This window comes from Myotis lucifugus, unplaced genomic scaffold (genome assembly GCF_000147115.1).
Source record: "Myotis lucifugus unplaced genomic scaffold, Myoluc2.0 scaffold_39, whole genome shotgun sequence".
NCBI lineage: Eukaryota > Metazoa > Chordata > Mammalia > Chiroptera > Vespertilionidae > Myotis > Myotis lucifugus.
Genome location: NW_005871087.1, coordinates 1,974,621 through 1,991,369, shown reverse-complemented (window position 1 = coordinate 1,991,369; position 16,749 = coordinate 1,974,621). Strand labels below are relative to the sequence as shown.

General features: G+C 42.6%; 1 protein-coding gene across 1 annotated transcript in view; it reads right to left on the bottom strand.

Moving 5' to 3' along the window:
- Positions 1–10,870: 10,870 nt before the first annotated feature.
- Positions 10,871–16,749, bottom strand: part of GADL1 (glutamate decarboxylase like 1) — a 138,294-nt gene continuing 132,415 nt past the window's right edge. Inside the window, exon 15 of the mRNA XM_023752908.1 lies at positions 10,871–11,904. Within this exon, the coding sequence (XP_023608676.1) occupies positions 11,731–11,904 (174 nt within the window). The 3' untranslated portion in view covers positions 10,871–11,730. The remainder of the gene's footprint in view (positions 11,905–16,749) is intronic.

Here is a 16,749-nt window from a genome sequence, read left to right as displayed (position 1 = left end):
GCTTCTTGTCTCCTGTTCCTATTCATAGTAGCCAAGCCCTATAGCCTCACTTGGTTATTTTGCAGTTTATGTAGAAAAATATCACAAGACATAATCCTCTCCAACGTTTCCATTCACATCCTTCTTCAACTGGCAGCCTCAGGTCCCCTTAAAAAAAAGCATTCATAGCAGCAGTTCAATAACATGAGATGCAGCCGACGCTGTGGGTGGCCTTCCCGTTCCCAGGACCCTGGCAGGTCCCTCTGCATCCCCTGGCTGCTGTCTTAGCCAGTTCCCCTCTCCCCACCGTCCAGGGAGCTGCCTCCATCCCCATGACTGCTTCTCCCAGGGCGTGGCTCAGCCAAAGTTGCTGCTTAAGAGCACATGCCTCTTCTATTTCCGCCTTTCTCTACACGAGCAGCTGGCTGATGACTATCTTCGACTTCTGCCAGATGTCATGCTTCGTCGCTCTTCCTTTCTACCCAGCCACAGTGTCCCACCTGAGGCTTGTAACCAGCTTATCTGCATCACCAGGCAAATGTACCCTGGGCAGTTGGCTCAAGGTCATTGCTTTCCGGTGACAAAGCACGTGTGGTTTTTCTGCCCCAACTTGAAGCTTTCTCTTTTGGAATCAGACATCCTGTGGCTTCTTCCGATAATCAGCTGGGTGCTGAACAGTTAAGGTTCTGCAGAGTTAAGAAGGTCATGCCTACCTCAGGATTTCTAAACCTCAGCACTACTGACATTCTGTGTTAGATGACTGTTTGGGGAGAGGCCTGTCCCTTGCACTGTAGGTTGTATAATAGCATCCCTGACCTCTGCCGCTAGATACCAATAGCAGTTGTGGCAACCAAATATGTCACCATTATTGCCAAATGTCTTCTGGGGGAGACAGAAACTGCTCTAGCAGAGAATCACCGAGCTAGATGATGATGTGGTCCCACACTACTGTGGGCATTAGAGACATATCTGAGCGAGTAGTTGGCAATTTTAGTGGTTACTAATTTTAATAGTTACCTGCTCCTCCATTTGCCAGCTATTTGACCTGGGCAAGTGACATAACCTTTCCATGCCTCAGTTCCTAATGGGATCTTATGCGCCTCCACCTATACAGGATACTGTTGTGACAGGAAATACATGCAAGGCTCTGGGAGTTGTGTCTTAACCTTGGAAAGCCATCCTACGGCCAATTTTAAGTTGGTGTAGTCTGCCAAGGGCTGCTTTCCCAAAGCAGGTTTCAAGGTAACCGGAGAGAGCATTCACCGCCCAGAGGAGAACCAGGCATGTGCCACAGGCCTGCCCATGAGGAAGGCCCTGTCCTAAGAGGATCGATCCCCTGAGGCGAACTCTCCTTCGCCGGGACCTGCTGTGGCAGCAGGTTCTATCCTCCACCAGCTCCACAAGCTGGACAGCGTGCCCGTTTTACAGATGAGAAATCATGCCCGGAGGACTCCAGGAAGAAGCCTCCGATCTCCAGGAGGTAGAATCTGGGTGCAAAGCCAAGTTGTCTTAAAATGGGAATTTGGAAGAAGTTGGAATAACCGTTTGGAATGATGCTTGGTTCTCTTTATTTATGCTGTCTCCTGTGGGAACTGGCCTGCCCAGTGGAATGAGGGCCAAACGCCCCCCCGCCCCCCATCTCCAGGGCTCTCATTGTTCTCATCTCCCCGCTGCATGTCTGTTTGCTCAGTGAGGGCAGGGAAGGTGCTTTTCCATTTCTATTGCCCAACTGGCTCTCCATTCGCCTGGTAAGTGTTGTCTCAATTCTTGCTGAGAGAACCACTGAGAGATGAATGACTGTGTGTGGACAGCATTGCCTAACCTGTGAAATGTGCCCTGGTATTTCAGATGGTGCCAACCTTAGAAAACATTATTTCAGTGGGTCTGTTTTTATTTTAATGTATATTAGGAAGAATAAACATATTACACCTGGGCATTCACAAATATTATTACCTGAAATATAGCTGAGTTTAAAAACGAATTGATTTGTTTTAAATGGACTAAGTACGTGACGGTATTTATTCTTGGCAACTACAGGGGATATGAATAGGAATGATTGATGTTAGCTCCATGCAAGGAGGCAAATCCATGTTAATTGCTAACATATATCGAGCACTCAGTAAGTGCCAAACACGCTTCTCTGTTTTATTTTCTTTATCTACTTTAATCTTCACCACACACTTAGGAGGTAGTCTTTCCTCCATATTAGAGACGAGGAAACTGAGGCAGATAGGGACGTCAAGCTCACAGGCCCCCAGGGAGCAGTCTTTAGGCCGGGATTTGAACAGAAACAGTCAGACACAGCGTCCACACTCCTGCTTGAACAGGAGATGCAGCTGTAGTTAGAGTTCAAGGTGGAGGATCTGATGGGCTGACTCCTTAGCCTTCAAAACAGGGAGGAGGAAGATGCAGTTTGCCCTGGAGGGGAGCGGTGGCCATCAGGGAGCCCCGGGAAAGTCATTCCTCAAAGGCACATGGACTCTGGGCTCCAGCCCAAGAACTTCAGCCAAAACAGGAGCCAAGGTCCTCTGACCCCCTGCGGGCTCCATTTTGCCAGGGTTATTTCAGTTCTCGCTACTGCAAGGTCAGGGGCATTCCCAGTTGGCAGTGAGACTCCCAGTGCCCTCTACAGGGACGCCCTCCCTCCCACCAGTCAGCAGCTTTTGAATGCAGGCTCTTTGTGCCCAAGAGTTTCTAGCTGGTGGTGCTGGTTTTTGTTTGAACTTCTCTATGCAAATGACATGCTAATGGGCAGCCCTGAGGGAAATGCCTTCCTTAGGTGACTGACAGAAAACCTTTCATTTAAACCCGTGTCCATCCTTTTTCACAAAAGTCACAGCAGTTGGCATCTGCTCATTTTGTTCATTTTCTTCCTGAAATGGGCTGCCTAATCGTTGCTTATCACATTTCCAATTAGGTTTTTTTTTTTTTTAACTTGAATAGTCATAGCTCCAGACTACGGGTTTGGGGACACAGCTTTCAGGCCTACTTTGCAAACTGAGCTGATAAAGACAAGATTGTGAACTTTCCAACATTACATGGCCTGCCAATCAGCCTCACGGGGTGTAATTTAATTCTAATACACCTCCTGCTCTTTGGTGCATTTAAAAATAACTTGTTAACACTCTTCCTCTTCTAATTAAGCTAAAATTGCATACACTGTGAAATGTTCTCGCCTTTTCCACATGCATGCACACGCGCGTGCGCGCGCGCACACACACACACACACACACACACACGATCATTAAAAGTCACTTCTGCACACAGCGTGTGCAGCACAGTGTGTCTGAAATTGCCCTCAATGTCTCCTCTCCATTCATGCCCAAGATGGCAGACAACAGAATAACCGAGCCCCAGTGTCCTAGGGCCATCCAAAAAGGTACAATGCCTTTGAAATTTATTCTCGTTTGCCTGAATAGTCATATCAACATTGCTAGAACAGGGACCTCTAGAATCAGACCCCTTGGTTCAAAGTCCATCTCTGCTACTGACTAGTCCTGGACTTTGTGTTTTGGATTCTCAGTGTGTAAAATGGGGGTAATGACAGGACTGACCTGGGAGAGTAGTAAGAATAGAGTTATCAGAGAAAGACAAATACCACATAATTTCATTTATATGCGGAATCTAAAAAACAAAACAAAAAAATAAACAAAACAGAAATAGACTCAGATACGGAGAACAAAGGGATGGGTGCCAGATGCGAGGGGATTAGGGTTGGCTGGGTAAAAAAGGAGAAGGGATTAAGAAACAAAAATGACCAGTTATAAAAACAGTCATGGGGATGTAAAGTACAGCATAGGGAATACAGTCAATAATGGTGTAATAAGGATTCATGGTATTAGATGGATACTGGACTTATTGTGGGGATCACTTTGTAAGTTACATAAATGTCTAATTACAGTGGGGCCTTAACTTACAAGTGTCCTGACTAACGAGTTTTTTTGAGATACCAGCTGTCTCTCGGCCGATTTTTTGCATTGAGTTGATAGAGTAATTTGAGTTAACGAGCTCCTTAACGAGCTCGGTCTCGGAACGAATTAAACTCGTAAGTCAAGGCCCCACTGTACTATGTTGTACCCCTGAATATTGTGTCAATTATAGTGAGAAATTTAAAATAAAATATTGCTAAATAAAAGTGGAAGGGGATAGATGAACCAAAAATGGCCTGCTGTTCAACATCTGCGTGTGTGGGTGTGGTGCTGTGTGTGTGTGTGTGTGTGTGTGTGCTGATCTCACCAGTTCACCATTTTGGAATCATTTTCTTAAAATGAATCAAACCAGAAAGACATTCTGGAATCTTGTTTTTAAGAGGCATCAGTCACCATTATAACTAACATTATAGAATGTAAAATTTAACATTTTAATTAAATTGTAGTGGTTATTATCCTCAGATTACAAACTCAGGTGTGTAAGAAATGTCATGTCTTATTTTTCTATAAACCTACTTAATTTTTAATCTGAACCTCTATCCTGCTGGGCCTGTGAGAAATTCAGCTCTTATTTTGGGGACCACCTTCCCCACTAACTCCTAAGGTTTTACCTCTGTTCCAGGTTTCATGCAGCGAAAAGGGGCAAAGGTTTGGGGAGTGCTGGTTCTTGGTTGTCAGTGAAGCTGGTTCCCTGAGAGGCCCATTATCCCACTTGCTGCCTTTGCTCAGGTCTGCCTCTCCCCTGCTTCTTTGCCTTTGGGGAAGCGGTTCTCAACCTGTGGGTCGCGACCCCTTTGGGGGTCGAACGACCCTTTCACAGGGGTCGCCTAAGACCATCGGAAAACACATATATAATTACATATCGTTTTTTTGATTAATCACTATGCTTTAATTATGTTCAATTTGTAACAATGAAAATACATCCTGCATATCAGATATTTACATTACGATTCATAACAGTAGCAACATTACAGTTATGAAGTAGCAACGAAAATAATTTTATGGTTGGGGGTCACCACAACATGAGGAACTGTACGAAAGGGTCGCGGCATTAGGAAGGTTGAGAACCACTGCTTTGGGGACTTGGAATTATTCTTGGGAGAACCTGAGGGCCATAGGTCTAAATTTGCTTCCTGGGGCACCATGGGCTACTCTCTTAAAACCCACCAGGCCCTCAGCTCCTTGCCTTGGAGAAATAGGCAGGGGCCCTCCTCTCTAGAGACGCTCATGACTGTCACTCCTTTAAGTCCTAGGAATTCTCGACTTCCCACCTTTTTCTTTGCCCAAGCTTTGCTCCCGCTCTCTGCTCAACAGATTTTGGTACCCTATCAACTTGGAGCCTGAATTATTAGCAACTAAGTAATTAGTTTGCTTAATCTTCAAACCTTCCCCAGAGGAGGACGTATTTGCATTCCATCTCTCTAATGCTTGAAAGAAAGGGAAGAAGAAGCAATTGATTATTTTTCCATAATGAGAGGGAATGTTCACATCCTGCAACAAAAGAACATCAGGCTTATTTGTATGCATTGCACAGCCTCAAGTATAATAAAGGGAATCACACTTCCATCTGATAGTTTTCTTGAATCTGTGTTCAACCATTTCCTAAATCTCCTAGGTCTGATGGGAGAACAGCTTCTTTTCACGGCTAACAGCACCGACAAAATACCAAAAAGAGAACAAAATGGCAGACAATGGTGCTTATAGTTGGAATGAGATAATGCAGGTCCATATCCTTTATTTGCTATTTCGAATCAAAGAGCTCTGAAAAATATACTAGTAGATAAATGTCCCCATTCACTTAGTTTCTAAATCTGATGGGAGGCTACTTATAGTTGTTCCTCATCCCACTTAGGGTGAATATTTATGTTATTTGGCAGGAATACTAATGTGTTTAATAATGGGGATGTCACCTACACCACACTTTAGGGTCTCACATAATATCCATCCTACTAGCTTTCTAAAAATCCCCCAAATGTCCAGATTTCTAAATCTATCAGACTCTGGAGGTTTTGAATAGGGTTTGGGAGATAAACATATGAGTAAGTTTCTTATTCATGATCTGCCTTCGCATGCCCATTCAGGCCAGATCATGGGGAATGACCTAGGGGGGCATGATGATTTCTAGGTAGGTTTGTTAAAGAAGAAAAGGCCTTTTTGAATTTCAAAAGCTGGTGGTGGACTCAAATCAAGCGGGAAGACGGGTTGAATTAGAACAAGGCCTCTGATGTCCACATCACCGAGTCTAGCCGAGATTCCCCAGGTGAAGGGAGACAAGGGGACTATGTCGTGGAGCAACGCCCATGAGGCTGGGGACCAGTGTGCTGGAGAGCTGGAGGAAACATGCAGACTGACGTTAAGTCACAATCCAGAGAACAGCCATACCTCGTTGGAGTGGCGCCTTAAATTGTCAGCCCATGGGAACAACGTGGAGACTCAGTCAGACGTTCTAGCATCTCCAGGATCTAGTTAAGTGAGCATCTCGTGTGTTCTGTGCCAAGGAATCACATCATTCATCCTTCACACTGAGCACCTGGTGAGAAGCTCCATCCACAGAGCCCACTGCCCACTGAATTTCAACAAGGAGTTGCCCCAGTGCCCCAAGAGACATTTCTCAGGCCTCATCTGTTGTGAATGAACCTAAGTCATATTTTCCCGTCATGATTATTGGACTCTTTTGGACTCAGTGGTCAGAAGCAGATTATGGCAACAGTTCTCCCAACAACCTCCCCAGCAGAAGTGACCAACACAAGGAAATCTCAAAGCCTTCAAATAGCAGAATAAAAATTGTTTCAAACTCCCCATCCACATGAGCCATATTGTTATCAGATATAAGTCAGAATTGCAGAATATTTCACGTGTGAGTCTATTCCAGGTAATGCTAGTGAAATGTTAACCAACCCACAACTTGTGATAACTTAAGGTGATTATGGCTCTAGTTTTACATTCTTGTGAGCAAATATTCAGAGATCAAAATCACACTTGTCCAAAGAAGAAAATTATTCTGTGACAAGCCAAATCTAAGTTCTTTTTTTAAGGAGGAACATTCCTCTTTTTCTTCAGGGGCACATTTACTAACCCAAACATTCAATATCACAGTTTGTATGCCAACCTCCCTTATTTTCACAATTATTTATTGAGTGATGATTATGTGCTAAGTCTCCAATGGACAATACATCTTAATTTTAAAAATGCACAGAGATATGCAATTGCAAAGAGTGACGCGTGTATTTTAAGAAAATTACAAAGAGCTTCTATTGCTGCAGAGTCCCTTTTGGATAGGCGGAGGGCAGCTAGAGAAGGCGCCTCCACGGAACTGCGAATCAAGCTGAAATATAAACTGTAAGCAGATATTTAGTTAGGTGAAGGGGAAATCGCACTGTAGGAAGAGGGAGTACTACATCCAAAGGTTTTGGCATGCAGGGTAAAGAGGCAGGCGGTGGGGTGGGATCTGAAAGAAGACTCATTTTTCTGGCTCTCAGCAAGAGGGAGGCAGCACAATTTAAAGTTAACCTGGGGGTTGGCAGGATGCTGGGCCTTGGCAGCCACGTGCAGAATTTGATCTTTATCCTGAAAATGGAAGTCACTTGCCTCTGTAGAGCTTACCTATCAGGATTGAGATCACTTATGTCAACGTGATTTAACCATTTGTTTCAGGAGATTCTTGCTCAAAAAGTCAAGACTGTAAATCAATGAACAACTTTCCTGTTTGCTTTAGCAAATTCCTGCCAGCCAATTTATCCAGACAAACTCTTGACTTGTCTCTTCTCCCATCAGGACAAGAGACTGCCTCACCTGCAGAAACAGCTTGCTGGTCACACAGCAGCTTATTCATCAGGGCATGGGTCAAGATTCTCATCTGGCTGTGCCCACCAGTTCTCCACTAGGACATGATGAACTGTGTCCCAATCAGTTTGCCTTGAAAGACGCACCATAGGCCCCTTGAGCACAGACCGGAAGCCTGTAAATATCCTCCTCCAACCTCTCCCTTTTGAGACACCAAGAAGAGTCTTTCAAGGCAATGCTCTCCCGCACTCAATGGGGCTAATTAACTTAGCTTTGCTTGACCAACAGGCCTGCTGATGGTCTTCTGCAAAGTTGGCAGTTGTCAATCCTAAGAGCAAACAGAAAGTCAATGAAAGTTTCCAAGAAAGTGAGAGAGGGGATCCGTTTTGTGTTTTAATCAGGTTGCAGTTTGATGAGGAGATTGGACCATGCCCCAAAGCACTGTCTGGATGCAGTAAGGAGGTTGTTGTGCAGGCTAAAAGTATATGACACTATTCTTAATTCTTTATTTCTCCTTGAACACTCCACTCCACTAGCCACCCCATCAACTCTACCTTTAAATGCCTAATACTGAGCCTCTTCCTTCACTACAACCTTAGTGTATAAATTTTCATTATTTTTTGTTCAAACAACTGCAATCGCCTCCTATTTGGTCACCCTGAGTACACACTTGCCAACATACCCACTACTCTCCAAACAGTATTCCCAGTGATCCTTCTAAAATGTAAAGTTGGGAATGCAGACTGGTGCAGCCACTGTGGAAAACAGTATGGGGTTTCCTCAAAACATTAAAAAAGGAGCTGCCTTTTGATCCAGAGATCCCACTTCTGGGAACCGTCCAAAGAAACCGGAAACACTAATTCCAAAGAGTATATGCACTCCTATGATTATCACAGCATTATTTACAATAGCCAAGATCTGGAAACAGCTCAAGTGCCCAACAGTAGATGAGTGGATAAAAAAGCTGTGGTTCATTTTACACAATGGAATACTACTCGGCCATTTAAAAACAAAACAAAGCAACATAGAAAATCTTACCTTTTGTGATGGCATGGGTGGACCCGGAGATTATTATGCTAAGTGAAACAAGCCAATCAGAGAAAGACAAATACCATATGACCTCACTTAAATGTGGAATCTAATGAACAAAATAATCTGATGAACAAAATAGAAACAGAGGCATAGATACATGGAACAGACTGACAGCTATTAGAGGGGAAGGGTGTTGGGGGCTTGATGAAAGAAGGTGAATGGATTAAAAGAAACATATATACATAACCTATAGACACAAAGTGTGGTGACAGCCAGAGGGAAAGGGGGTGGGGGAGAGGTGGATGTGGGCAAAGGGGGTGGGGATGGGAAAGGAAAGAGACTTTGGAGCAATGGGCCCACGACACAGTGTATAGATGACACTTTGTTGAGTTGTACACCTGAAACCTGTATGGTTTTGTGAGCCAATGCCACCCCAGTAAATTCAATTAAAAATAAATAAAATATAAGTCGAATCATTCAATACCTTCTTCAGATTCTCTAACGTGTTTCCATCTAACAAGTCCCCACCTACAAGGCCCAGTGTACTGACTCCCAGATATTTCTTTGACTTCATCATCCACCATTCACCCCATGATTCCCTCTGCGCGAGCCGTGCTTACCTCCATGCTTGTCTTCGGAAGTATCATGCGTGCAGCTCCCTGGGCCTGTAGCTCACCATGCCCTCCACCTGGAACACCCTTCCCCCAGATACTCAATGATTCTCTCCTTTACTTTCTTAGTCTCCATTTAAATGGTACTTTACAGAGAGACCCTGCCTAACCCACTTTTCCCCAATAGCACACCCTGCTCTCACTTTCAAAATACTTACTACCACCTGACCTGTTACATACTTACTTGTTGACTGTCTGCCCCAAGTAGGTTAAAAGCTTCAGAAGAATAGGGACTTTTTCTATTTCATTCACTGCACACATACAAATACCTATCCCAGCACCGAGCTAACTGCCTGGAACACGGTAGCACCACTATCAATACGTTTAATGAGCGAATGAATTATAATTAACCTTTTATACAAAAATCATTCTTGACCATTCAGTCAATACCTGATTGTGCTGTACATCTTGACATTTAAAGAACCAAATGGAAATTTCAAACTACCTGGTAGCAGCTGCTTTTTAATTGATCAAGGAACTTGCATCTCTCACACAACGCGCAGCTGAGGCTGAGCTGTGGCTACTCAGTTTCCCTACCTTGCCCAGGAGAAGAAAAAGGTCTAAATAAGAGGCAAGCCCACACTTTGCTACAGCTGCTGTTGCCATTCAATTCAAGGTGTTAACAACTAAAAACAGCTTGCAACCTACTCAATTGTTTAGCTAAAATGCCAACGGAGCCCACATCACTTCTAAACTGTGTTGGTTTCGTTTAGTAAAAAGGAAATAACAGGAAAAGAAAACAACACTAATTGTGTGCTAATGTAGCTTTTTATTTCATGAGACCCACATTACTGCAAACATCCATTTCAGGAACATTTTATAAGGATAGTACAACAAAAGGCAATGAGAAATGGAATGCTCACAACACAAATCCCTATCACCAGAAACGGAAGTAATTCTTTGCCCAGTGGAGATACAAAGAAACCACACACCTACAAATGGAATAAAAGCAGAGTACATCCATATCTGATTTTTACTCTTCAAAATTTAAACGACACAAGTTAATGATGGGGTACCAAAGGTTAATTCATGTGTTAAGTCTAACTTTCCAATCATTTGCTTTCCAAATCGGCACTCTAGTTAGATTCGTCATTTTACCTAGTTGAACTCTGCAACCATACCTCTGCATTTTGCTTATTTCTCAGTTAAATAAGATTCTCCTAGATATCTAGGGGCAGGATAAGAGACAGAACTACCATCACCTACTCCCAGGGAAAATGGAGGAGGTATTTGCACTGAAAGGTTTCTAATTCCCAGATTCTCTGCCCAATATGAACCATTTAAATATCGACACTAACATTTCAAAGCCTGAGAAAGGGAATGTATCACTGTGGACTTCATTCTGGTTATTTCCTACAAGCAGAGTGCCAGCTAAGAAATGGGCCCCTCAAGCCAAAAGAGGTACATAGTTAGAGACACACATATCTAGCGTCTATGCCAAACTAATGATACAATGATTTTCAGAAGTGAATTAAGATTATTGCTTTGATTTAAAGGGCCATACAACACAGTGTTTGTCTTATTTTTCTCTCTAAATAATTTAGAATAGATAATGGTTAATTTCAACTTTTGAGAATAAACATTCAGCCCGCATAAAAGATATATCTTTATAAAGTAAACATCTTAAGTAGCTTCTCTTTCAAAAATAGCTCTGGTATACTTCTGACGCACCTAAACATTTGTGCTACCAATGCCGCAGCTATATTCTCAAAGACTGGCTCAGGGACCACTGAAATATTCGATATTCCTTTGCTGGCAAAACATCAGAGCAATTGTTCAGTCATTACGAGGCTTCAGTAAACCACTGGTTCTCAGGTCTTACCTTGTCTCAGAATCACCCGGAAAGACTCCTTACAATCCAGAAAGAAGACTGGGCGCCACTGGGCGCCAGAGTTTCTGATTCAGCAGGTAGGAGGCGGGGCTAAGGATCTGCATTTTAAACCAGTTCTCAGGTGCTGCTCATGCTGCTAGTCTAGGGACTGCACTTTGAGAACCTCAGCTTTAAACTATTAACTTAGATATTCTTTAAAGAGCAACAAAAGCTTCGATTCCAGGCACCACATGATATTTACTAAACTCTCTACAATTCTCGGTCCCAGCAATAATCCTTGAGAAAATTCACTTTTCACTTCCTCTTTTACAGCAACAGTAGTGCCCAGGCAGCTAGAGTCCTAAACACTATTCGCTTAGCATTTTGGCTTTGCTGGGCCTGGATGGGCGTGTTTCCTATTTCTCATCAGAAAGGCTGTAATCGCCTATGTGCCTGTCCCCAGACATCCTGGATCTGTAACCCTCCCCAGGACAGACCCGTGCCTCTGGGGGACCAAAAGCCACAGCTACATGTCTCTGCCCAGCAGGTCTATCTCGTCCAGGAGGAAGTCCATGTCCTCCCGGCTCACTTGAGGGCTGATCACCACCTGGCGGAAGAAGTTGACCTTCCCCCGGTGGGGCTGATAGCCCAGCATCAGGCTTCCCTTCTTCATCATCCTCTCCTTAATGGCTGGGGCCACCTGCATGGACAGAGGATGGGTGGAGGTGAAAGACCAGAGCAGCAAGGCATCACAATTCCTTTTAACCAGTCATTTGATATTTACTGGGCACCCGCTGGGGTGGATCCCATCCCCCAGTACACAACAAGGTTGACATGAATAAGAATCTATTGAGAACTTATAACACATGAGGACTGATTCAGTGCTTTAAATATACCATTTCATTTAATCTTCCTAATAACCCCATGAGGGAGATACTGCTATTAATATGCACATTTATAGATGAGGATATTGAGGCGCACAGATTACATAAATAATTTACCGTGTTCAGTAAAAGGGAGAGCCAAGATTTAAAACCAGGCAGTCTCACCCAAGCCCACTCTGAAACCTACAGCATATGCAATGCTGCCTCATTAAAACCAAATCAGGTGTCCTCAGGCGTCACGGTCTCAAAAGTGTCAAATGCTATATTCCCAAATTTGTCTGAACTAAAAAAAAAATACTCCAGTTCAGGCATCTTGAATTAAAAAAAGTATAGATTGGGGGAGAAAAATCCCACAAAATAACAGCCTTGCATTGATAGTCTACCAAGAAAAACACTAATACTGGTATTATGTGTAGGTCTATTTTGAAGACTAACAGTTTATTAGTTTATTAATAGGACATATGTGAAGTGTAAACACTCTGTCTGTTATTAAGAGGTGCCGAGTTACTAATAAATTAAGAAGCCCATATTTTAAAGATTTCCAGCTAACATGGGAACGGGCCCTGATATTCCGAACGCACACATTGCTCTAAAAGTTTAAGGTTTGAAGAAATTACTTCAATTTAAGAACACATGAGAAAATGAGTCCATTTTCACGTCAGCAGTGTGACCACCCAAGAACTAACTTATAAACTTGAAATAGTGAAGTTATTAATTTTTGAAACACCAACTTAAAAACATTATGAGTGGCCCTAACTGGTTTGGCTCGGTGGATAGAGCGTCAGCCTGCGGATTGAAGGGTCCCAGGTTCGATTCTGGTCAAGGGGATGTACCTTGGTTGTGGGCACATTCCCAGTGGGGCGTGTGCAGGAGGCAGCTGATCGATGTTTCTCTCTCATCGATGTTTCTAACTCTCTATCCTTCTCCCTTCTTCTCTGTAAAGAAATCAATAAAATATATATTTTAAAAATCAATAAAATATATTTAAAAAAACAAAACAAAAAAAACACATTAAGAGTGTATTCTTCCTGGCTCGGAAATGCAAGCAAAGGTTTTCCATTTTCATCTTATTTTACTGCTGTAAAAGTTTCTTGGCATGTCCTATTGAATATGTGGAAAGGAAACATTGAGTTTCTGTCTTAATTTTCTCAGTAAGATGAGACCTAGCTAATCCATAAGGGAGGAATACATTTATAAATAATACCAGGCACAATGTGCTTTAAAATTCCTTCGGTGATAGGCATACATGTCAGTTCTCACGAGCCTCTGTGTGACCATCCCACACCCCTCTAGTTTTAAATATACCTACATTTTGCCAGATACCCCCCTGAAAACACGCCAAACTGCTTCCTTTGACACTCCACGTAATCTTGATCTATTCCAAAGCTGATGGAAAAACTAAGGGCTTTAGACCTCTGGAGATATGATAGGTTGGGCTGAGCCACAGAGCCTTCTCAAGGGATGTTCAAGGATAATTTTAACTAAGTACACTATTCTTCATGTGCTACCTTTAGAAAATAAATCTTGCAGAACATGGGCTACAACAGCAAAAACAAACACCCATTAAGCACAATCACATTGCTATTCTAGCAAAAGATTGGAGCTCCCTTAGTCTAATGCAGTGGTTCTCAACCTTCCTAATGCCACGACCCTTTAATACAGTTCCTCATGTTGTGGTGACCCCAATTTCATTGTTACAAATTGAACATAAGCAAAGCATAGTGATTAATCACAAAAACAACATGTAATTATATATGTGTTTTCCGATGGTCTTAGGCGACCCCTGTGAAAGGGTCGTTAGACCCCCAAAGGGGTTTCGACCCATAGGTTGAGAACCGCTGGTCTAATGGGACATGAAAAGAAAATCTGTGAGCGTAAAAGAAAAAAACAAGTAAAAAAAGATAAAGTCAGAGGTTAAGGTAGGAAGAAAATGTGAACCATCATGTCCTATAAATACCTGGAAATGTGTCACAAACTTTATTCTGAGCTTTTTAGAGATTAGAAAACCAGAGTTAAATAAACCACCTCGTATCTCTTTAGTGACAAATGTTCAGTACATGCTGAAAGCTGAAGCTAGTAGGTAACTCTGGGAGGCCTACACATATCTGTTAGCAACACTTGACGCTGAACACTCCAAGCATCAGTTGGGTTTTCTTCCAAAGCTCTTAATGCAAGTCTCAGTTGTTATTAGAATTATAAAATCTAGTGAAATTTTATGTAAGCAAATGAAAGGTTAATGCCATAAAAACTAAGTTGAATCCTTTGGAAAGACTAGATAAAGTCAGGTGTGGTAGGAGAACTGTAAAGCTTTAAAATAAAATCTTGAGGGTCCAGGCTGGTTCTGCACACAGATGGCTACACAGGCGCCCATGCACTCACACCACTTAAAGAAACCTGAGCTGGATAGGAAAGGTGATGTCTCAAGGGTGTCGTTTATGAAAACAGTGGAGGCCCTCTAACCATCAGACCTCTACTCAGGAAAAGCCTCACTTGCTTTTGGAAAGCATTTGGAAATCTTCATTTGATGGGGGAGGTGAGGGACGGGGTGGAGACAACCTTTCCATCAAAGGTGGGGAAATAAAGGCACATAGATAGATGTGTTTTAAGTTAAGATGTCTCAGTGATGTATGCATCACATGTTTTTCTAGGTAATTTGCTTTAACTGGCCAATCCTTATCACCTCAGGTAGGAGATTTCTGGTGCGGATGTGGATGTGAGTGGTGCACATACTAGTACGTATATATGTATGTGCATGTGTGTGCACAACCTCATGTGATTAAACGTCTAACCCACCATTTGTCATTCATGGCTCTTAAAATCCTTATTTTTGGTCACAGAGCAATGCAGAACTGTGGTGTGACTGAGGCTAATGACAAAGGCCGAAGGACTTGTATGCATGCATATAAGCATAACCAATGGACAAAAGACACTGGCGGGTAAGGGAGGTCGGGGGATTGTTAAGGGCAGGAAAAAAAGGAGACATATGTAATACTCTTTGTAATACTTTAAGCAATAAAACAATTTTTTAAAAAAGAAAAAAAGGCACATTTATTTTTAATGTAAAGAACAAAAGGCCTCTTGATGTGAAGTGAAGATAGGGGAGAAAAGCACCACAGTGCCAGTGCTGATGAACACTGGGACGCCCTGGTTCACCAGGGATAGATGTCTGGCCAGGAAAATCAGAGACTATCAATCTTAGAGCACACAGATTGTGGTTCTGTAGATTTTTGGGGGGAAGGGCATAAAAATTCCCTTCACATTCATCCCCATCCTCCTCTAGCTACTCAGGGTATAACTGGCCCCAGCTTATAGGCAATTTTACATTTAAAACAGGCATGTGCTCAAAGCTAATTTGCATTGTCTATTTCTGACTACCTTTCCATACCTCTATTCTTCCCCCAATGGTATTTCACGCCTTATCTTTGGAGAGCATTAGAATTTTGATTCCAGCTCGTGGATGTGTCAGAGGCTCACATGAGGCAATCTTCAAAATAAATCTGTTCGGATTGCATTTCTCATGAGCAAAAATATTTTCTAATGTGAGCAAGGAAGGTTGAAAGAAAGATGGCCCCTCCATATTTCAATATAAAGGTATTTTTTTTAATCTTTAAATTCTTGCTCTTGTGCAAGGCATAAGAATATTCTTCCATGGGCCAAACAATGGCATAAGAACCAAACTTCTCAGCCAAGTTTTGTCACCAACTTCCAACAATTATAAATAAATGACTCAATATCTATGTGACTCAGGGAACCAATTAAGTGAGGATTTGACAACACCACACACATTTTATGTATGTATCCATGAATATCAGATTAATTCCTAGAGGAAATTACTCCGAGGCAGGGAGGGGAAGGCTTTCCTTGTCCATGAATACTTCATGGGCAAAGAAAGACACAGCAACACCAAGGTCGATATTCATTAAATCTCTGCCACAAATTATAATTGTGGTAGCAGCAGTGGCTCTTGTTAACAAATATTGTACCAACTCCTTACAATTTGCAAACTGCCTTCACATGTCTGATCCCCGCAAACTCAAATTAAAGCTTATTTGAAAGGAACCCGGGCTTGTGCAATTTAGGGAACGAGAAGATTCTCATTGACAGGCCGTGTAGGGCCTTCGTCCTTAGAAATATATCAACAACCATCTCCCATTTATAAAGCTCCAGGCACAATCCAGGACTGGGTCACTTGAATATTTTCTTTTGCTGATCACAGCCGAGAAACAGCCCTAATCCAACAGGACGGAATATTCATTCACAGGGGAGAGGAAATATGCACAAACTAAATGTGAGTATCCAAAGAGCGTCCCTAAATGGAGCATGCATGGAGGAAAGCAATTTGGCAGGAGTGAGATTGCTTTCCGGCTCTCAATTATTTTACTGCTGCTTTTCCTTCGAATTGTAAATCAACTTCTTCTCTCATGCCTCAGTGCACTGGTCCCCGCATCGTAAGTGGAGGAGGATCCTGACATTTCTATTTGGTTGCACAGGAACCTAATCAACACGTTTCTGTAGGATTGCTGCCCCCCTCCCACCCCGTCAATAATGTTCCGGCAATGATTTAGTCATTTAAACGGAATTTTGTTGTCACACCCCTGCAGCATGAAATAGCATTTGATATTTAAAAGTTGTTTAAATCCACGGGGGGAAAAAATAAAACA